Source organism: Phyllostomus discolor, chromosome 7 (assembly GCF_004126475.2).
Source record: "Phyllostomus discolor isolate MPI-MPIP mPhyDis1 chromosome 7, mPhyDis1.pri.v3, whole genome shotgun sequence".
NCBI lineage: Eukaryota > Metazoa > Chordata > Mammalia > Chiroptera > Phyllostomidae > Phyllostomus > Phyllostomus discolor.
This window is the reverse complement of record NC_040909.2, coordinates 23,035,710-23,059,076: the sequence shown is the minus strand read 5'-3', so window position 1 is coordinate 23,059,076 and position 23,367 is coordinate 23,035,710. Positions and strand designations below refer to the sequence as shown.

Genomic DNA, 23,367 nt, shown 5'->3' with positions numbered 1-23,367 from the left:
CCCAATGACAGATTGCACTCACAGTGACTGACTGAGCGCCTGTGATGCGCCAGGCACCCTTCTCGTTCTGGGCGTGGAGCGCTGAACATGGGAGACACGAACCCCTGGCCCAGTGGAGTGTTCCATCTGCACAGGATGACGTGAACAGCATAAGGCCCACCCAATTCTAACACTGGTAACAGTTTCTTATGTTTCTTTTTGGAAATGGATATATCAGTACAGCTATCAAAAATCCTTCTGCAATTTTTACTCCCAAGGAAATTTCTTCGGGGATTTCTTTTTACCCTTCTAAGCTGTGCTTTTATGGCTGTTACAGTCTCCTTTTTTCCTCATCACAACATAAATCCATGCTTAGCTTTTCATGGCTGCACACTATTCAAACATTTTTAATGTACCATAATTTCATTTAATGTGTCCCCTACTGAGGTTCACTTTTGTTGCTTCTACTTTGCCCTTGAAAAACCAACCCTGCATTTAACATCCATAATCATATGCATGACCTTTTGGGGATATACACTATGTTCCTAGTAACGAGCTTGCTAGGGCAAAAAGTACTTGTTATAAGTACTTTTAAGTATTATCAATATATTATGCATATATAAGTATTATCAAATCCCCTGTGCAGAGCTTGCGAAAGTGTATTCTCTCACATATGACTCTGTGTAAGAGCGGCCTCTACCACAGTCAACTCTTAAAATTTATTCCAACTTTTAACTATTTATCAATCTGCTAAGTGGAATATATATATACATATCCATTATTCTCATTTATAATGTGTTAATTATGAGTGAAATCAAGTGTAGTTTTATATTTTCACTGGAAAATATGCCTTTATTTATAATGTGTTTGCTCAAAGTTTTCATTTTTATTTTGAGCCATTTGTCTTATTGATTCTTGTGACCACTTTGCTAATTAAAGAAATTAGGCATTTCTCTGGCATTGATGTTTAAATGCTATTTTTGAAATGTGCCATTTGTTCTTTTATTACTAAGTTTTTCAAATATTTTTTCCCTAACACAAGTTATTAATTGTATGCAGTTAGACTTATTATTTGTCCCCTTTACAGTGCTGGGTTTGCATCCTGATTACAAAGGCCTTTCCATTGTAAAAGTATAAATGTATTCACCCGGGCTTCCTTCTATAAATTTATGGCTTCAGTTTTTCTATTTGAATCTTTGTCCAATCTATAATTTATTCTGGTGTAAGAACTGAAATAGGAATACATTGTATTTATTTATTTGTCTAAATGTTTATCTAGTTGTACCTAAACCATTTATTTACTACTTCCTTGTTCCAACAATAGATTGAAATATTTTTACCACAGCCTAAATCCCATACACGTAAGTATTAAAGTTTACTTCTAGATGTTCTAATCTGTTTTTTTAATCCCGTATCATTCAGGACCAAATGGTTCAGTTATTATGGTTTTATGATATAATTTAGGATAAGTCTCTGCTGTCAGGATACTCATTCTTCATAATTTCCTGGAGAGTTTGCTTATGTTTCTTCTTTCAGATAAATTATAGTATAATTTTGTCTAGTTCACAATTAAGTCCCATTAGTCTTTTAAGTGCAATAGCATTATATTTGTAGGCTTATTTGTGGAGAACTGAGAATCTTGTGATACTAAGTTGGGGGGTTGAAAATGCTGATTCCTGGGCTCCATCCCTGCAGATTCTGCCCCAGTACATCTAGAGTAGGAAATACAAAACACAGAGCTTTGGAAACACCCTGGGTTTTTTCTAAGACAGGTTTTGACAATACCATACATGGGAATTCAGAGAGAAGGGATTTATTCCTTTTATACAGAATTAGATGGTCTTTCTAAAGAGGGGGCATTTGCAATTGACCTTCTTGAAGAATTTGTATGATTCTGCTTATACATAAAACATTGAAAGGACAGAAAAGAATAAGAGTGGAAAAAAACTGAATGCTTAGATTTTTGGAAATACAGAGGCCAAAACAAGCTACACATCAGGTAAGGAGAACAATGTGAGCCAAGTTTCAGAAGGGTTAAGAAACAGGAAGCGGTTTTGCAGAGCTTAGGATGAAATAAGGAGACTTTTGTAAAAAAATAAAACTGTAGGTGAATTAGGACCAGCACCTGGACTGTACTGACCACCTGGATAAAGAGTTCGGAAGCCTGTGTCAGGAAATAAGGGCTACTGGAGGTATCTGAGCCTGTGTGTGTGTTGGCAAGTGGGAATCATGTCTGTGGCTACGCCTTGGGACAGTAAAGTGCTGGCTGAATTGGAAGCGTGAGAGATGAAGTCAGGAAACTCATTAGAGACCATTAGAGCAGTTCACACAAGAGATAAACGATGCACACCGCTGACAGTGAGGAGTCGAAGGAGGGACATTTGATCATGCTTTTGGGACTATGTGCACTGCAGTGATTTATTGCTCCAATGAGTTCCACCCCTTTGCCCCCACAGCTGTTGTTGGATTAGTGATTTTTAGAGCTGGGAGGGATCTTTGAATTCATTTCAATCCTGAGAAGTACAGGGATCCACCCCCTTTAAAGCCTAACGCAGACTGGAGCCTTGACTCCAGGAGGCAAAGAGGAGGGGCAGATAACTTGGGAACATGAATTCAATTCCTGGCTCCCACACCTTCTGTATAACCTTGGGGAAGTAACTTAATGTCAGTTTCCTTATCTATAAAATGGGAAGAATAATATTCATTTCTTAGGTTTGTTGTGAAGAAAGAATGAGCCAAGGCACATCCCTCTTGCCTCCCAGGGGAGGAAAATGGAACTGGGAAGGAGTCAACAGACCTGAGAGCCCAGCTCTCCCACTCACTACTGACTCTTTTTTTTTTAGGTTCAATAGTTAAACTGTTATCTTTCATTTTCTCACCTGTAAATATAAGGATGTCAGATGTTGGATAAGACCCTAAGCTAGCATCCAGGTATGAAATCCTCTTACTGTATACTACACAAGGCCTGTATGTTCAATGTGGGGAGGAGGGAGGCATGGCCAGGGGGGCGGAGAACTTTCAATGGCTCAGTCTACAGAAGGGATGTAGATCAGGACCCTAGATGGTGAGTTGGACACAGCATCCCTAATTAGCATATTATTAAGTGCAGTGATAAGTGCAGTGATTTAATTTCATTCACCTAAGTGCTGTGCTTTGTAAGCACTGGGGCCCGCTGACATGGTCAAAAGACACAGCAGTTAACATGGGAGACCCTCTCTCCAACAGAAGAGAGAACAGATGACTGCTCGCCCCTCCCTCCTCAGAGCTCCTGCTGTAAGGAAGGGCTCTTAGCACTATTTACACCTTAACAGGGATCGCTGGGATTGTCCTTAAGACCCTTCAACAGTAATGACCAGAAAAGTGACCACTTCCACTTTACACAAATGTCCGTGCTACCAAAATTCCACAGATGTGGCCCAAGAGTAGTGTGCTAGATGGAAGATACCAAAGGTATCAATATTTTGGCCCACAAGACGTCCAATCAGAACGTCTTGGGCCTGAATCCTGTGCCTGCCATTTTCAGTCTATGTGATCTTGGGCAAGAAATTCAACCTTTACTCACATCTTTCCTCTTCTGTAAAGTAGACAGAATGACATCTAGTTCATTAACACAATATCACCCATTTAGGGAATAAATGAGTTGACGTTTGTAAAGGGCTCAAGGGCTCAATAAATGGTGACTATTATCACCAGTTGGGGATTTTTTTTTCTTTAATAAATGTGGCAGTTGTACCATAGAGACCTGCTATAAACATTCCAGATCACGCCTAAGCCTACTGTGTTCTAAAGAGAGGTGCTGAAAGAGTAACAGAAGAACACAGAGTTAGGAATAAAAGGGAAAAAACACTGAAATACGTAATTGTGCAAATGTGCTTTTACCTCTTAATTCCCACTGGCTCCAAAACAAAATGAAACAGGCAACCATATTTGGCCTTAGACATAATTAATTTAGAGATATTTCAAGGATCGACATTCTGGTTTGGGGACAAGAGGGCACAATGTCACTTACAAGATGCATTCTTTATATTGTATTTATTCCCATTCTAAAGCATAGGAAATCTTTCCACTTTATAGCCTAATTGCTTTTTTGAATATTGAAACTAATATCCATATGGAATTAGCAAAATGAAAGAGACATATAGAAACAGATGGGGAAGGGGAGAAAAAAGACAAAAATCAAGAAGCTGCTTCACTTTGCACTTCGTTCCACTTTGAGAATCCAGGCTCTGAGAAGGCTGCCAGCAGAGTTCCCATAAACAGGTAAAAGTTTGAAAGCCACTCTATTATTTTTTTAATGACAGAAATACATGGAGAAATTTATCAATAAACATTTTCCATGGGGTACTTTGGAAATAGCCATGAGAATTAAATATGTCTTGCCCTACAAATTCCACATCTAAGAATTATCCTATAGGTATGGGTGCAAATGTGCACAAAGGATTGTGTGTGCACTGATAGTGGTTGTCTTTATTTGTAAAAGAACAGAAAGAACTTATTTTCCTTTTAAAGGACCCAGTAAATAAATCAAAATATGTTCCTGCATTAGAATACTACATACCCATGAAGGAAAAAGAATGAGAAACATCAATATATGCTAAATAAAGTAATATGCAAAGCAGGGTATATGAGATGTTCCCATTCCATGTAAGAAAGAGAGAGGATGGATGCATATACTCTTCCATAGAATTTATTTCTTCCAATTTATTGAGATGTGATTGACATAGAGTGTTGTACAAGTTTTAGGTGTATAGTGTAATAATTTGATATATGTATATACTGAGAAATGATCACTATAGTAAGTTTAATTCACACCCATCATCTTACATAGTTTCAATTTTTTTTCCTTGTGAGGAGAGCTTTTAAGATCTACTCTCTTAGCAACTTTCAAATATACAGTACAGTATTATAACTACAGTCACCATGCTGTTCAGTACACTGCCAGGCTTATTTATTTTATAACTGAAAGTCTGTAGCTCTTGAGCACACATATCAACCATTTCTCCCACCCTTCTTCCCCTGCCTCCCATAGAATTTAGTGTCTCAAATAAAACAAAGGGCATTAGGTTTCAAGTAGGAGGTTTAGTTCTCACCATTCACCCTCTTAGAATACTCAATTTTTAAAAATTCTAAATACATTATCTTTTTGATATATAGAAAGAATTCTATTGAGGGTATAAAAAGATTTCATGGCCTCTCTCAGTTCTTGGTGTTTCACGGGCCTAAAAGAAGTTCAAATTATTATCTGATAAGAAGTATCACCCCCTCACCCCACATGTGGCACATTGCCTGACACATCCAGGAAGAACTCAGTGAGAAAAGAAATCCATCTGGAAGAACGGGGTCCCAATAACAGGCACAAACACGCAGGAAAGGCCACAGCACGCCCAGCACACCTCCTGGCACAGAGAAGTCAGTATCACTATGATTAGCATCATTTGTAAGCCAGGATTTTGGAGCATTACTGGAATCGGTGCTGCCCTGGTTCCATGAGCCCTTGTGCAGCCTTTCTGGGAGGGAACTGGAATCTTTCCCTGATCTCAGCTTCAGGTCTCAGCATTAGGTGGCTGCTTGGCATGCAAGCAAAAAGGAGTTTGGTTTGTGTGTTGCGTCGCTTTTCAGTTTGTTGCCTGCTTCAAAACCCTGCTGCTCTTTCTGGATAATGAGAATAGCCTCCTGGGCTTTGACTTTCAGAGGCTGAGATTTACTGAAGGTCATGCAAAACGATGTGGTGGGGGTGTCTGTGCTAGGGAGCTATGACCAAGCACGGCTGCTCCCTGTGGTCTCATTGCCTAACCTCTCTGCACCACGTTTCCTCATCTGTGAAACAGGCATAGTGATCATTCCTCCATCACAGGGCTGTTATGAGGACTGGTTAAGGTGATATACTTAGAACAGTGGCTGGCAAGAACTAAGTACTTAATACACCTTAGCTATTTTTAGTAGTCATAGCTCTGCCTTGAGAGGTAGGATGAGTTCCCATTATCTCAATTTATTGATTTGGAAGCTGAGGCTCAAGGGGCAGTATATCCAAATTTACAGCACTAGATCAAGACTTGGCTTTCAGTCCGAGTGTTGGTACGAGCCAGATAGTACATGCATTTACGGGGCCTCCGTTTTCCTGTCTATGAACTAGAGACTCTGACTTCATATGTTTAATGGTGGATGGCATAGGCTATGAAAACAGCAGTCAGAGATGGGAAGAGACGAAAACCTCCCAATTTTGCCACTAAAATGGACATCACCAGTGAAAATGCGATTGTGTTGGGCTCTCTCTGCTATTGCATTTTATGCTCAAGAAAAGCAAGAGGAGCCCCGCTTTGTCGTTCATTTGCTTTCTGGTCAAAACTGCCTAGTCAGCAGCAATTCAGGCCCAGTAACACCTACTGTGGAAAAATCAGCTGCCCACAGCAGCCTTACTTACTAGTCATAATAAAAACACAAAAGGTGCACTTTACTTCACACAATAAAGTCACATATTTGGCAGACTAAAGACCCTGATAAGTGGGTAGCCTTTGACAGAAGGTGGGTGAATTGGCTTTGCTAGGTAAGGACTGGCAAAGCCAGCTTCATTCATTCAACACCAGCCAACTGAGCATGAGGAAGTGGAAATTCAGGTCTCTACTGGAAGTTCACCAGAGAGATGCCCACGGCCGGGCACTATACTCAATAAACACTTACGATGCCAGTGCCCATGCACCAGGCTCCGTGCTAGGAAGTATGTGAGTTAAAAAGCCTTCTATGTCCCCCTTCCTAAGCATTTAGTGGAAGCCTCAGTGTAGGTGCTACCTTGTCTGTTCCTGTGCATGTTGTTTTAAGGGTATCGACCGTTAACGCAATGACAGGTAGGAGATGGAAGGCACAGTCATTAGCTACAGCTGCCCTCATAAGTTGTTACAGAGCTCAGAGAAACACTAATGGATAAACAAGGTCGACAGGAACATGAGGGGTCAGTTCAAAATGTCCCAAGGTGGCTAAGCCTTAGCCAGGCCTTTCTTTCCCTAAACAGCAAACAAAAGCCATTAGTATTGACATTCAGGTTAGGCAAACTGTACGGTGAACCAAGAATGAGCTCACCCCGGCTCTCCCATCATATCTCAGGGCAGGAGGTGATTTACAAGCTGCTGTCTCTGTACAGTGATGCTGCAATAAAGATGATCCATGAGCACTTACACTTGATCTTTGGGGTATTTCTTCTTTTCCGTCATGAAGAAGAATGCAGAGTCAGATCTATAAATTTGTGGCAATAGCCACTGCCAACATTAAGTGTGAAAGAACATTGTGACAGCATGTTGAATGCTTTGTATATGCCATCAACTTAATCACTGCAATTATCCTAGGAAATTGCATTTATTATTCCTGCTTCATAGGTAGGGAAACCAAGGCTCAAAGAAATCAAGTTACTTGCCCAAGTTCTCCATGGGGAACTTGGTCTTGAATGTTGAACCTAGGATTCAAACTTGATCTATTGAAACTAGGGTTCCAGTTCATCCCAGGCTGCATGAGACTTCCTTCAATTCAGCACCAAAAGTCCCGTGTCCTGGGAACCCCTTCGGTCCCAGGCAAAATGGGGTAGTTGGTCACCCTAAGTAGAACTCTAACCACAGACCATTCAGAGTGATGCAGAATATAAACAGAGCAATTTACATTGGACAGTTGGACCTGCTATCCCCTACCTACAGAAAGCAGGAAGCAGAACTTGGCTAAGCAATCTCTAAAGCAGGGGGGTCCAACCTTTTGGGATCTGTGGGCCACACTGAAAGAAGAAGAGTTGTCTTGAGGTGCACATTAAATACACTGTGACACATCATCACAGAAAAATCTCATAATGTTTTAAGTAAATTTGCAATTTTGTGTTGGGCCGCATTCATAGCCATCCTGGGATGCATGCAGGTGCATAGTAAGAGTCTAAAGCCTTACTACTTAAAGTGTGGTCAGCAGGCCAGCAGCACTAATACCACCTGGGAGCTGTTCCAAAGGCAGAGTTCCAGGCCACACCTGAGACCTACTGAATCAAGACTTGCATTTGAATATGATTCTTGGGTGACTTGTACCAACGCTAAATTTTGACAAAGACTCTAAAATCCTTTCCAGAACCATACCACTGTGATCCTGAATCAACTAGCATTAACGTCTTTTTGGTGCCAACTCTATGAAGGATCCCAAGTGCAGGGGAGGGGAGGCCACAGCCAAGGACTTCAACTCTGGAAAGCCGGGGGCCAGCACAAGGCAGCTTGTAATCAGGCCCAGACTTCATGCCAGGGACAGATTGCCCTAAGAGGAGAGAGCGTGTTGGGGAGGAAAGAACACAAGCTTTAAATTCAGACTGACCTGGGTGTGAACCCTGATCCTGCTGCCTGGGTGACCGGGGAACCCTAGAGCATTTAGGATACACTTTGTGAAGTGGTTACATGACCCATCTTCAAGGTTCTCCATTTTGGCCATTCTTCAGAATCAATGCTGATGCATTGTAAAAGAAAATGCAGATGCCTGGGCTCCAACCCCAGAGACATTAATTCAATCAGTTTATGGAGCAGCCTTGACAATAGCATCATTTCCAAGTTCCCCAGGGGATTCCTTTGTGTGGCCAGGATTTAGATCCACAGAAAGGCCTCTTAAGGATGGTGGTAAGGTGCCGATGCACCTGGCACAAGGCAGGCGTTCAGACTTTGTTCAAAGTTCCCCTTCTCTGTCAGTGGTGACCACGTCACCTGTCAGTGCCAGGACTGCTTCCGCCAACCGGAGTAGAGGAATTCTCTAAGGACACTAAGAAATCCATACAGGCCATGCCTTCAGCTTCACACTCTAATTGTCTTACTGATTAAACATGTTAACGGGAGGAAAAAGCAGACAACAATGCAAAAAAAGAAGTTATTTATCAGAATCAGTGTTTAGGTTCTTACACAACATACTTTTTCAAAGGAAAGAAAAAAGAAAACAATCTACTTTCTAATGCACCTTTTAACGGATAAAGCTGCCTTAAAATGTGACTCTTAAAAATCCCCATAGTCCTCTAAGTTATAGCCTGCCATTCCTCGGGGCAGCTAATTAAAACACCTGGTGGTAATCAGCACCTTCCATATTGTACTCGGTGAGGGCAATGCTCCCCAGCAGTTACCACAGCACTGCCTCAAAACGAGGGCACCATAAGTTATGAACCGTCGCAGAGCTTTACCAGCAGGCTTTGAGAGGGATGCTAATCACTCCATACAGAAAGGGCAGAATGTTTTGTCTTAATTTTTTTTTAATAGGCAGGCCAGTCAGCCAAAGAAATCAGTGCTTAAAAGTCTAGCAACACAAGGAAGGATAGATAAAAATCAATACCAAATCCCTCTTTCCTTGCAAACAACTATTAATAAACTCCCACAGCTTTCAAGGTGTCTGTCCCTGTTAGAGTCTTGGAACAGAAGGAACATGGAGCATGGAATCTTTGTGGAGGCTTTCTCTCCACAGTCTCTGCTTCTGCAATTTCCCTCTGGTATAGAACAATGACAAAGAACAGATTAGAAGTGGCCTCAAAAGTACATCTAACCCCATGATACAAGGGGCTATTGGAGGAAGTACCGAATGCTCCCTCCTCAGTGCGTTAGAAATTTCTGCTGGAATGCTAAGCTGCATAGCTGAACATATTATTTCCAAATTGCCATTATATTTTTTCAAAATCCACTCCTCTAAATCACTTGGATTTTTCACGTCCAAGTAACAAGGCCCTTTCATATAGTGCTTTGCAGATTATAAAGCTCGCATTCAACTTCTCATTGCCCCTTGCTGTCAGGCAGACTTTTTAGCCCATTGTCTAAAGGGAATAGTTGACACAGAGAGTCACTCATGTGTCCAATGTCACACTACCAGAAAGTGACAGAGTAGATACTTGAACTGGGAAGACCGGCGAGGCGTTGCTAAAGGCTCTTCAGCCATATACTCCCTTCCCTCTTAGTCGATCTCCCTCAAAGCAAACCCCTCTCTAATAAATTGAGATGTTTTAGCAGAGACACTGTCTTATGTAGAGTGCTACATAAATCGGGCATACAATCTCCTTGCAGATCCTTGGCCAGTTTGCCTGGTGATCTGTTTCCTGAACTTCCACCGGACAGCCTTAGAGCTGAGTTGCCCAGGCTGCCTTGTCAGTTGGCCATGGGCGTAGTCCATGCATGAGGGCAGGAAGCAGTTCATTGGAGGGTGGGTGGTAAAAGGAAGGAGCCATCGTATTTCTCTGCCTCTCTCTGTGCTTAAGGCTGAATCATTCCATCCTTCCATGTGTGTTAGTCCTACCAGGATTCTAGCCCCTTCCACAAGGCCCTGAGCCCTGGCCTCCAGGACGACATCTGTCTATCCATCTTTTAACTATCAGATTCTTGCTACTGCTAATCTCTGGTTGCCTCACCATCCTTCACGTAGCTGCAAAGCTCTTCCATCACCCATACAGTAAATCATCTGCATTGAAGTCATTCTTTGTGAATTAGTTGGCATGGTTCTCCTATTTTCTGGATGCCCCAACAGAAATAACCACTTGTTTTTCAACTTTTATACATTTGTATATTGGGTTGGATATAAAGGGAATGAGCAAGAAAGAATCAAATTTTACTGATGGCTTAACATGTACTTCCTGGAGCTTGGCACTTTTATATGGCTTGTATAGTTTGGTCCTCAAAATAGAACCGTGGGAAATGTATTATCATTATTCTCCTTTTACAAAAAAAAAAAAGAAAAAAATCTGGATATCAAAAATATGTGGTGGCCTGCCCAAAGATACAAAGCCAGTAAGTGGAATAGCTAAACTTCTAACGTAGGCCATTTCTTCCTCTCCATCAGTCACGGAATAAAGACCAGCCTGGGACTCTGTCTTGAAAAAATACTGGAGTGGGTACCACTGCAAATATCAGCGTTTGCAGCACAAATGACTTAGGTTAGTTATATATTTTGTTGGGTTTTATTATAAGCATTGACTTAAAGAGTGAGACAGCAGGAAAATACAACATATGATTAGTACAGGCTTTAATATCTGACACTGCCTTTGACAAACTGAGGCAGCAGAGAAAGCCTAGGTCCTGCTTGAGGCAGCTTCGTGCCTTCTAATTAGTATTTCTTCTGATTATTATTAATTTTTTTTGATGTAAAAAGACAAGGCAGAATAAATAAGAGTATGAATTATGTTCGGACTTCTGATTGATGAGAACTCCACAGTCAAACACAAACACAACTTGGTTCCTAATCATTTGTATTCATTTATTTACCTATTATCTAGAATACTTTTCTAGCATTATTATTGCAGATAATCTCCCCTTCATCGAGCATCCCCCCCCGTGCTCTGCTGTAAAGAGTAAAGAGGACTGAAATAAGCCTCGGAGGTACGGAATTAGAGTCCCGGCCTTAACATTGAATAGCTGTGTGACCTTGAGAAAGTTGTTTTAGTCATCTGAGGCTCAGATTCCTCATCTAAAAATAGGAATAATTATATTTTGTCTACCACCTGCAATGGGTCATTTTGAGAATAAAAAAAGCAGAATGTTGAAGCATTTTGAAAAAATACAAATTGCTATAAAACTGTAAAGGATCATGTTTATTAAAGTACGTTTACATTCATTATTGCATCTTTATCCTCAGAGCAATCTGCCACAAGTACTTTCCCTCATCAGCCAAAAGCATGAATATGAAAAAGGTTAAGTGTGAAGAACAATTTTACAAAAGCATTGCAAATAGTGTCAAAATTATCTCTGCTTTTTTTTCAGCCTTAACAAATGGCAGTCTTTGAAATTGGTGGCCTTCCTGGGCATCTCCAGGTATTCATACACAAGCAGTTTTCCTGCCTGTCCCAGCCTGAAGTAATGTCACTGAAACCATATGACGCTGAAAACTGAAGTTACGACCAGGTGAATAGATACAAGGTATGAATCTACCAATTTATATGATGACTTTAGGTATTCTTCAGACATTTATGTACATTGGTCTTAATATTCTCATAGATGTGTCCCTGTGAGGAGTCCTGTGAAGAAGAAAGTAAATGGAAGCAGAAAACTAATGTGAAATAGTTTTCGCTATTGTGAAATTCCTTACATTTATTGTAAGATCTAATTTCTAAGCACTAGTCCTTACTTTTACGGGTTAACAAAGCACAGCTGGTTTCAGGAGCAGGAGGAGTATATCCCTTATCAGCACACAAAACCCAGCTTTCATAGGGAACATCAGCCTTAAAGGATCTGCTGAAGAAGTGGAAAACCCTGCTCACTGACCTCCAAAAGCCTTCTGTCTTACACATTCAGCGCCTATTTCTCCGTGCCTATGTGCCTGGAGCTGAGCTGAGCAGGCAGCTGAGGACACAAACTAAACATATTCACCCATTAAAGATCTGAGCGGACCAACCCCATTCCACCCACGGCCCCCATCTCCCATCAAGTACAGTGGTGCTTTGGGGCAGACAGCCTGTCTTCGGAGCACCAGTCATGACACTGAGGCTGACTTCCCTCCTGACCTTGGCCAGGTTACTTTTTTCTTTCCTCCCTACTTACAGAAATGTGATATTGCAAGTGGGCGAAAAAAGAGAAAACTAAAAGGTTGATAAGGAGAAGAGGTTCAGTGAATTCCACTCAGTGCTCCAATGGAGACTCATATGCATTTCAGGCTTTGGAACAGAGAGAGACTTTCATGGTAATACCTTCAATTTTAAAGGCAGGGCAAACCTGGAGTTCACATTCAATGAAGACCGACTTCCAGCTGCTTCATAACGATTTCAAGGCTGCGACAGAGCCAAGCGTCTTCCTATTTTCAACCCTAGCAATTTGGTTCAAGCATGATCTCAACCACTTGAAGCTTTGATATTTCTAGCCACTTATGCTGTATTTTCTCTTAATGCCACCAATCATGTGTGAAATTCTGTTGCAAAACTAATCTTTGTGGGAAATGATATGTAATGGCTTCTTGAAAGAAAGAGAGAGAGGGCAGTGACTATGACCTTTGTTGTTTTTTGACATGTTTTTCATAGTGTAAAACAAATGGAAACATCTTTTTCTTAAGGTCAAAATAGAAACAGGTTTCCACTCATACAAACATCACCCTTTCTTAAGCAGGTAAAGCCTGGAAAATTATTCTTACGACGTGATTTTAAAAACCTCTAAAGTATGTAATGGTTGTTAAACTTAAAAGCCAGCTGTGCTCAAAAAATAGTTTAATTTCCCTCTTATTAACTCAATACTTAATGTTTTACCTTTCATATGATGTGAAAAGATTTAGGAATATACAAAAGAAGTGAGTGAGGAATAATAGTTGAGGATTTATACAGCAAGGTACCACTCAACAATCCAGTGTTAAACACACATGCAGGCCAACATGTCTCATCCAGTCAAAAGCAGCTGTGACCACAGCTTCTGGAATGGGAATCAGAAACCACTAATTTGAATTTTTCATTTGTTTTTTGGAACAATTATACCACCCACAAAAGGGTAAGTTCGCAAGTTGTCATTATCTCATGAATTTTGGAACTTATTCCTTAAATAAACCTATCTCATTTCCATATAATTAAAGCAACTAAGAAGGTTCTTTAAAGAAAAAAAAACACAGGAAAAGTTTAGCTCAAAATTTAAGGATGTGAATTAATAAGGAATCCATATTATTGGCTTAGGGATGAACTTAGAATTTGGTTCCTTAAAATAAGAACTTCATATAAGTTTAACGGAGAATGGTCTTAAGGGAGGAATCTTTACGGTTTTTGAAATACTTTTTGATTTTGGGTTCTTGCGTAGTTTCCTTTCTGACAGTATTCACCTGTCACACTCTCCACACCTGTTATATAGTAATTTATTGTATGTTGTTTAGAATCATTTGTAATAAAACATCATGGCAATAACTTCAAACTTTAAAACAGGGGAATCTGGACTAAAATATTTCTTCCTGAAGTATTCTGTCCCAGGGTCAGCCTCAGGAAGATAGAAACACCTCCAGAGTGTTTAGAAGACTCCAGCAGACCTAATTCCCCATAACAGATCAGTCAGTACGTACTAATTAAGACAAGTTAAATGTTTCCACTGAAAACACCAAGAAATAGGAATGTTCTCCTCTGCCGCCTGCTGATTTCTGCTCGTTTCCTTCCTCATAACCTTGCCGCTTACCTGTTTTTCTAACATACCGCTTTAGAGGTGAAACGTGATGGTCCAGCCAAAACCAAAAGTGTAAATGCTGACTTAAGAATGTTCCAAACATCCCAAGGGAAAAACAAAAGTCCTTCTTATAACAACATACAGGCATGCTTATTATAGGCAGGGGAATAGGTTTCTGGTCCAGAATTGTCCTACTAAATTTGTCCTAGCTGTTGTATTAAAAGCCTCCTCAATTAAGTATTTCTTGTTACGATAGGCACACTACTAAGTATTTTTCCTGTTTTCCTATTTTTCTTAGGCATTTTAAGGAAGACAGAGAATCCACAATTAACACCAAGCTGAACTTGACTGGCTTCCTCACACCCTTTTCTCCAGGTTTAATCCATATGCCATTAATAGGAGCATTCAGTGTGAGCTCTAATATTTGTCTCTCGGGCCTGCTCATTTGTTTAAGGCGTATCATTTCTTTCTTCATATGGTTGACTCAGGGCCTGATAATGCCCTGAATTTTGGCCACCAAGAACTTCCTCAGAGCAATCAGCTCCCATGTTCTCTCCTGATGGCAGAGGGTTGGGACATGGCACCTCTCTGGCCAATCACACACAATTTCTGAGGTCGACATGACCAGTGGCCACCACTCACGGCTCCAGCCATGGAGAAAAGTGCTGGGCCAGATGCAAAGGGGGAGATGATTCAGACAGAAGGTGCTTAGAGCTGGAGACAGTACCCGGGCACAACCTTCTGCCAAGCTCTAAGAAATACCTAGGCTGCACTCAAGCAAAGCACCTGCCCTTCATACCAGCACGCTCCTCTGAACCAAACTGTAACCCGGCAGCTCCTGTCTGTTGTACTGACAACCACCCACGGCCATTCTTCCCTCATCTGGGGAGAAGTCTCCCAACTGCTTTGCTTTTATGCCTGGATAAATCTTTAATGGCTAGTCCTCCTTGGCACATGTAATTTTTAACTACGTAAAATATTTATGGGGGTGGAGAGGATAACTTCATGAGCATATATTACTCTCCCTTGCATTTACAGTAAATCCCAATCAGTTTGCTGCTGACTGGGATTTTCCTTGCTTCTTTCTCTCACATGAACCTTATTTTTAACTCTAAGTAATGAATGCAAGATCAATAGAAGAAGTAACAAAAGTATCCAGGGTGACTGAATAGCAAACTCCTAAATCACTGCGCAGTAAGTACGAATGAACAATTATCGAAAACACTGCACTGAATTCTCAATAGGAGATAAGAGTGAGGCTTACGCCATTAAAAGAGTCCATTAGTCATGTGAGTCTGAGACAGCACACTCAAAACATGAGCTATTCTTGAGAACTGGAAATATTACCTATTCCACCAACTTCCCTGCAAACAGCTGACTCCCACTGAGCAAGGACAGGGTCCAACTGTCCAGTCCCTAGGGTGAGAAGGCGCACGGACAGGCAGAGAGGCTGAGCCAGCCTGTTCAGGCAATGACTCTTCGGTTACATTTGGGGGGTGGGGGGGGGGGCGTGGTGCAACATGGACAAACTGGATTATTTATAAGCGAAGTAAATATCCCACCATTCATCACATATTATAGTATCATCACGCTCTTCATCACTCCCTGCTCAGGACACAAAAGAATTCTGACTCCTCTACCCCATTCTCACAAAGCACCAGAACAGCCCAAAAAGGCAGCCTGGCTTTCCTTTTGTCCCTGTTCTCTCTGACTTGATAAATCACTTGCAGTTCAAAAATGAAGGGAAAGTAATAGGCAAAGTAAAAGCATGGTTCTGAAAAATTACCTGAAGCAGCGAAAATTCTGGACACACACATAAATAAATGCATAAGTACACACATATCTGTACATATTGGCATAGTCTTGGGGATGTGCAAACACTAGAACGCTGTTAAATCTTCACGTGCCTGGGTTGCGTTGCTTGCTGCTTCTTGCCCTTACTCTCGTACCATACATTTTATTAGAGACAGGTGGGCTCTCCGAGTTCTGGATGCCTGAGCAAGGGGCTGCATAGCATAACCTGAAAGAAACGGCATTCCTGAGCCCACACGATTTCCTCCGGGAATAGAAAAACATCTCTCATGCTGGAATGATGGCACGACTGAACCATGCTCATGACACAGAGGGCAACTTTAGTCTTGCCTTTAAAAGAATATCATTTCATTTGAAGTAGGACATCACATTTCAATGTGCACTATTAAAAACTTGCATTGCACCGCGAAACTAACTGCCTTGTGAATCACCCTGCTTCACAAGACGGCTGGACTACCATACAGTTGATAACATGAGCCACCCCCGTGAACATCCCTCCCATACACACATGATAATTCAATACAGCGGGGATGGGCTTTGACCGGCGCTTATAGACTATCCCACCACTCTAGTGAACGCTACCTTCTCACCGCAGCCACATAAGAAATTGTTGCGAGAGGCTGCAAACTTTAGGTAAAATTACAATCTACTTTCCACCCTTCAAATGTCATTACAGATTCCAAAATTTTCTTTTGTCCAAAAAACATATTATCTTCACGAGCTTTTCTATTTCTCAAAAAGAGATTTGTGATAAGCAATAATCACTTGCTATTTTATTAATTGCCGATAAACAAGCTAAATATCCCCGTTGTTAACCCCTGGAAAAGGGTGTTGTTTAACTTTGGACGTTGCTTAAATTGGGCTATGAAATGAAGATTGTCTTTTCCAAGTCAATTTTAGTTATTTTAAGACCTCTTTTCTAATAAGACACAAATTTTAGGCAGATCACACTGCTGTCAAGACAACTAAAGGCATTCGGCTTTTTAAACTTGTGCTTCTTCCATACTTTCACGAATGTTTCAAAGGCTCAAGAAAACAAAGCAAAACAAACAGTACACACAGAAATAAATACCCAAGAAACTAATGCTGCCCCAAATACATTTATCTACATATTTCTTCAATCTGAAAAATGACTCTAGACTTCATATTTAAAGCTAACCAAGAAATCACCCAGACCATTTGCCTCTTGGAATCCTTCCCTAGTCCCTCTCCAGTTGCTGCCACAAACCTTTTAATATCAGATAGATGCTCTTAGACGATGCCACCGGGTGGAACTCACAGAAGGAAAGCATAACTTCAGGGAGGAAAGGATATTCGGCCCCAATCCGTGGCTTCTTATGTAGTGAAGGGATTTTGCCTTTTTCCCTAGCAGTAAGTTGCAGCGTTACAGTGAAAACGTACAGCTCCCCGCCTGCTTACAGTGCTCCACTAAGAGCCCAGATATAAGCCTCAACATGTTTTCTGGCAATGCAGGCAGCTCAGCTGAAAACCTAAGGGAGGTTTCCACCGTGGCGCCCCACTACTCAGCACAAAGATTTAACAGCTCCGAGACCTCTGAAGGTTTAAAATAATATGCATCGTGTGCTAGGCTGCTCTAGCTAGACGGAAAACTGGGGATGGTATGGAGGAGTGTTCTCAGCTCTGTAACCACTGCACACCAAAGAATGTTTTCCCTTTCTGCCTCAGACTTAGGGAAAAACAGAAATGCTTAATGAAACACTGATATCGACTGAGCTTTCAGAGCATCAGTAGTATAGGAACTTTGTTTTACATTCCATTAAGTTAGCCCATGACTTCCCACGCCGCACCATTTCTCCTTCACTTAGCTAAAAAAGCCAACTTCATGCAGACAAATCAAGGCAAAGTTTATCCACCCCCACCCCTGTCTCTCTTCTTTTCCAACTCAAACTCATCCACGACTAATAAACAGCCACAACAGTGGCACAAAGGAAGCTTTGAAGGCTGCACCAGCCTGGTCCTCCAGGAGCCAACTGGAGGTAGGTTTAATGTAAATAGAATCTCTTGGTTTAAAGATTTTTTTTAAGGGCTTGCCTGTACCGATGAAGCGCTGGGCAGCCCCAGCATTACACCGTCAGAGTTAACACTCACCAAAATACATTATGTTTCTCATTAATCGGACAGCTGGAACCCCACCGCAGCGTCTTCAGCATCAGCTCGCACCCAAGGCTGACACGCAGAGCAGAGCCGTTTCATGCTACAGTCGCGGAGGAAACGTCCCCGGCGTGGAGAGCAGCGAGCGCCGAGCGAGCGTGCGTCCTCGGCGGGCTGAGCGCCTCGCAGGCTGCGGTTCCCGGGCTACGATCGCGGGCGGCTGGAGCGTGCGCTCCGGCTGCCTGCTGCACTGCCCATCCTTACTGTAATCCGACTCCTCCTTGCGATGTCCTTGCCGCGCCTGTGACATCAGGACTGAGAGTACTACAAACAGACCCCCCCACCCCGCCACACCCCACCCGTGGTGAGCAGCGGCTCCAGGAGGTGCTCCGATGGCCGGCCTGGACCAACCATGGCTCTCGGGAAGCTTTGACGAGCCCAGAGACCCGGAGGGGGCGGAGTGAGGGGAGCGGGAGGCTCTTAAAGAGAGAAGGGTCTCTGGATGCACACGGGGGATCTTCACCGGTGTGAGGGAAGGGACGTGGCTAAGAGGAGGTCTGCCATTAACGTGTAATTAGACACACTTTTATCCCGCCCCTCCCGTGAATGTCATCATCCTCGCCAAAATTTAGCCTCCCCTACCAAGTTAAAAAGGCAGCGGGTAGAGGAATGCTGTCTCGTGTGCCTGCCTTCTCTTTGCCATGGGCTGGAGGGTTTCTTGTTTGTGATGTTTACACCCAAGAGGAATAAAGACTCACGGGATCATTGCTAGGGAAATAGGGGTTTTCACTTAGGAGTGCTCAGATCCTCGAGAGCCAAAGTTGGTGAAGAGTTATTTTCATTTCCTGAGTATTATTCTGAGCTAGGTGGATTAGACAAATGTAAAGAGAAATAACTGGTAATAAAAGTCTCCTCCCAGTTTCACAGGATCACATTTGCTGCCTCCCTTAGTAGGTAGTAGAAAGGACACCGAAGCTGAAATGATCTTTGGCCCCTAAATGGAAGAGGTATTTAACCTGAAAGGCAACCAAGATTGTGTCAAAATTGCAGTCTAATCACCAGTATAATATAGAAAAATGCACACACACACACTCCCATTAAATTTGCGATGAACAGCCGAGAAAGGCAAAGCTTAGCAAAGCCTCTGGCTCCTCCAATGGTCTAATGAATTGCAGTTTTTCTCTTACATAGAAAAGGATGTTAGAAAGAAATCCCTGAAAGCTTGCTGATTAATACTTAAATGCTCAGCATGGAAAATAAGCCCACAGAGCAAGTTCAGTTTCCTAAGGACTCCTCACTTTTTCAACCCAACTTACCGACCGGACCATTTAAACTTAAAAATTTCTATAAAAATTTATGAAAGGAAGAAATGAAGATAAAGAACTGTAGCCTATAAAAGGAAGCAATTGATATATATTTTTTCCTTTTATGAATGTGTCGAGGGGACACTGGTTAACAAAATTATACAGATTTCAAGTGTACCATTCCACAACACATCATCTGTACATTGTATTGTGTGTTCACCCCAATCAAGCCTCTGTCCATCACCCTATCTATCTAGCCTCTATCTATCCCCCTTATACCTTCTTCCACCTATGTATTTTTAATATGAGTGTTTATAAGCCCTGTTAGCAAATATTTCTACATTTTATTATTAAAATATCCAAGGGTCTTTCCTTCAACAATTCTATATCTGTTGGTGGATTTAAAGTGTATTATTGGAACTAGGGGGCTGAAGTTCCTAGCAATAACAGCTTGCTACATATTCTTACAAAAAAGCTCACCCCTCAATTCCCTCTTCATGAAAGGAACACTGTGACCAGTAGCCTCTCTTGTAATGAGTTACAGAGTTTGGTGAATATGAATAGGTAATCATGTATAAATCAGAAACATTACAGTGAGTCTTGGTGATGTTGTTTTAGAAATGAGATTCTTCATGTAAAACCATTTGGAGGAAGAAAATTTAAATAGTAAAGAATAGTTACTTTTTTACTCCTTGTATAAAGTTAAAAATAAAAATAATGTCACAGGAAAATATTGAAGAAACACTTAAGTGTTTTTCCTTTTGGACAGATGGAAATCATCCAAAAGCCCAATTAATGGCCCTTCCCTCAGGCAGAAGAACCATCTGTGGTAGAGCTTATTCGTGAAACTCATCAGCTGCCTTGACCTCCTACTTGGGCTAGGGGGCACTGCAGTTTAATGTTAGAATTTTTGGTCCTTTTGAGTTCCTGTAGTTGGGAGATGAAGGCATTTAGAGTGGAGTTTAAAACAGGAGATTTGAGACACTAAAGCATTGTCTTAATAATTAATAACACCCTTGCATTTACATGGCATTTGCAGTTATAAGGTACACTCACTTATGTCATCTCTCTTTCTCACAAACCGAGGTATAGAAATGTAGATATCATCAATGTCACAGATGAACGTGAGGCTCTGAGACTTTAGCAACTTTTTCAATGATGTGGTCAGGAAAGAACAGTTGTCTTACTATTTGTATGTTGAATTTGTGTTGCAGTCCTGAGCAGGTTTTTTTATTCAAAGAAAAAAATTATAAATTCCCCATTTATAATAGCTAGGGTAAATTTCTTCCCCAATGAAATTATGTCAATACATGTTTCAGAGAAAAAAAATATCTATATGGTCACAAGTATACAGGCTGAGAGTGTCTGGTGATTGACAATTCCAGCCCCTGGCTGGTCGATAGGGGAGCATGCCTGAAAGAGCAGCATGTAGCCTCTGAAAGAACAGGGCATCCAAGGGACAATGAGTGTTACATCTGAACAATGGAATTCTGTTCAACCAAAAAAAGGAAAGTATCCTCTTTATTTAAGGATGGGTGCCCCTCCCCCACTCTCCACGGAAGGATTATCTGGAATGCCAAAGCCTCAGATACAAACATTGCTTATCTCTGAATGGAAAATGAATGATTTTGATTTTAATTTCACAGTCTCTATTAATTTCACTAAAATTATTTGTATACCTTATATTTAAGAAATTCTTAAATGCAACTATTTTTATTTTGAAAGAGAACAGCAACCAAATGATGGCAGAGCTAGACACGCGGTTGCAGATGTGGCATCTGTGCCTGAGAGATGTCCCCGTACGTCAGCCGAAGGACAGGCCCCAGCAGCTTCCAGGGAAGGACCTTTAACTACAACACTCCTGGCCTTTATCTGTCACTAAGAAGGTTTTAGAATGGGGGGAGATTCTGAGGAGGAATCAGGCCATTCTGTCCAGATAAAACAATATTTTTCACTATTAAAACAAAGGATGCCCTAAAACCAGTTATAAATTTGGGATTAAAACTTCAATAAATATAAAATAAAAAGTCTAAGTGATAAGAAAGGAATTGTGGCAACAGGAGAATTTCCCCTCTGCTCAAATACCTAGATAGCCACCCTTCTGGATCCCTCATCTCCTTCAAGTCTTGCTCAAAGGTTTGAGCTCTCTCTTTTCACAGTTTCAGACTGCCTTGGTCCCTCCCCTGGCATCTCCTAACCTCCTCTCCTCCCTTAGGATGCTCCGTCGCAGTTACCACCATCTGACACACTACTACAGATATCTATTTATTTCGTTCACTCTTCCCTAGAATACATTCTCCACGAGGGCAGAGATTTTTGTTGTTCACTGTTGTATCCACAGTTGTTAGAAAAGTAGCTACTTGTTGCACTCTGGCACTTGTTGCTACTCAATAAATATTTGAGAAAGAATGAATGAACATACTGAGTACAACTGGATTGTATGTAAAACATCACACTTTTCTGTGTGTCTGCCTTCAGTTCTTTGAGGTTGGTGATGTCTTATGCAAAGTGTTTACAAGAATTGAATTTGTCCGTGCTTAGCTGTTGGGAACTGCTCTGCCTGGTTTCAGGAGCTGTAACACTCCCCAAAACCTCCCAGCCCCCCGCCGGCTACAGCTGAGTGGGAGACCTCCGGACCAGGAGACACTAAGGAGACAAGCTTATCTCCCTGGCAGGAGCACTGCCTGCTCCTTGCCTGGCCCCCATTGCTTGGTCGATTAGCCAATGACAGGTAACATTCCTCAGAGGAGGATAGACCTAAGCCAGGCACGATCACATGGGAAGACCCTCAGAGAAAGACTCAGGGGACTGTGGAAAAGAGGGGGTGATCGACCCCCGCCCCTTGACTTTGACAAAGCCTGAGTCCTCATTCTGCCTGAGAGACATCCAAATCTCCCGGCTGCCTTTGTCTCCTCTGCCCAACTCAAGCCTGTGACAATAACAAGAGGTTGTGCAATCCACACTGGGGACTGGGGACTTCCCGGAATGATCAGACCTGAAAAAGGAATATGTAAAATCCTGTGAAAACTGCTTGCTGAGGATGCTCTTAATTAGATTATGAAGGCCCGGGCAGGAAATGAATTTAGCCTCTTAAGTTCCGTAGTTTTTTAGGTGGTAAGACCCCAACTTAGTGTGAACCCTTTGAACGTTATCTGTTTGATCTTCACTGCTAGATAATGGTTAATAAACTGCATCCATGTTCCTACCCAATACTACCTAATAAAAAGCCTACTCAGGCAGCAGCTCATGGTGCTCTTCCCTTGAGCGAGTGGCCGTGCCATCCCTATTCCTCCACAGGACTCAGTAGTCTGTGTGTATTTCCCTCCTATCTCAAGCATTTGCAGTGGCTGAGGATACTGCAGGCTAATATCTGCCACACTTAGCAGTAGCTGTGCCTAAATTCCATGCCATACAGAGAGAGGCCAGGTGGGACAGCAGGCCACGGTCTGTGAGCTTGCTGCCCTTTCCAGTTTTCACAGCTGTATGCAGCAGTAACTGAACTTGAGTTAGCACAGCCCAGTTGTCTTGCATTACCTTCTCCAAGCCTCAGATTCATCTCTTACCTGCATCACGGCAATAAAATGTTACCCAATGTTCCTGACTCCAGGCTTGCTCAAGGCCAACCTATTCTCTATATCAGATCCATCATTATCTCTTTAAAGCAGAGATGATCAAGTCATCCCTTAGTAATCACTAGTATCACTCTATTTTACCTACCAGGGTATAGATGACCCTTCACAAGTAGGTCCCTGATTACGCCTCCAGTTGTGAATTCTCCATCTTTCACACTCTTCACTACAATCCTATTGCATGACTACAGTTCTCCTAAAGACTGTACTTCCTCTTACCTGCTCTCATTACCTGGACAGCTTCTGTTCAACCTTGGTTCTCTGTTCTAGTATTACCTCTCTGAGGCACTTTCCTAACCTTGAGGTTGAATGAGGTGCTGCTTCTATTTTTTAATATAGCAAACAAAAATTTTTTGTATAGCAACCAACACTACTTCCTACTCTAGCACTTAGATGTAGTGTGGGAATTTTCCTGTACTTGCTTGTCTCCTAAATAAAAGATGA

The 23,367-nt window shown here is 41.8% G+C and overlaps 1 protein-coding gene across 4 annotated transcripts in view; it reads right to left on the bottom strand.

The window, feature by feature from the left end:
• Window positions 1-23,367, bottom strand: part of ZNF385D (zinc finger protein 385D) — a 759,183-nt gene that overhangs the window by 265,568 nt on the left and 470,248 nt on the right. The window contains exon 1 of one of the 4 annotated variants that reach the window (XM_028518327.2): window positions 17,988-18,531. The exons of 2 other annotated variants lie outside the window; for them this stretch is intronic. In XM_028518327.2, the coding sequence (XP_028374128.1) occupies window positions 17,988-18,009 (22 nt within the window). In that variant the 5' untranslated portion in view covers window positions 18,010-18,531. Of the gene's footprint in view, window positions 1-17,106; window positions 17,649-17,987; window positions 18,532-23,367 lie in introns of those variants that run through there. One more of the 4 variants, XM_036030595.1, reaches the window with a different exon arrangement.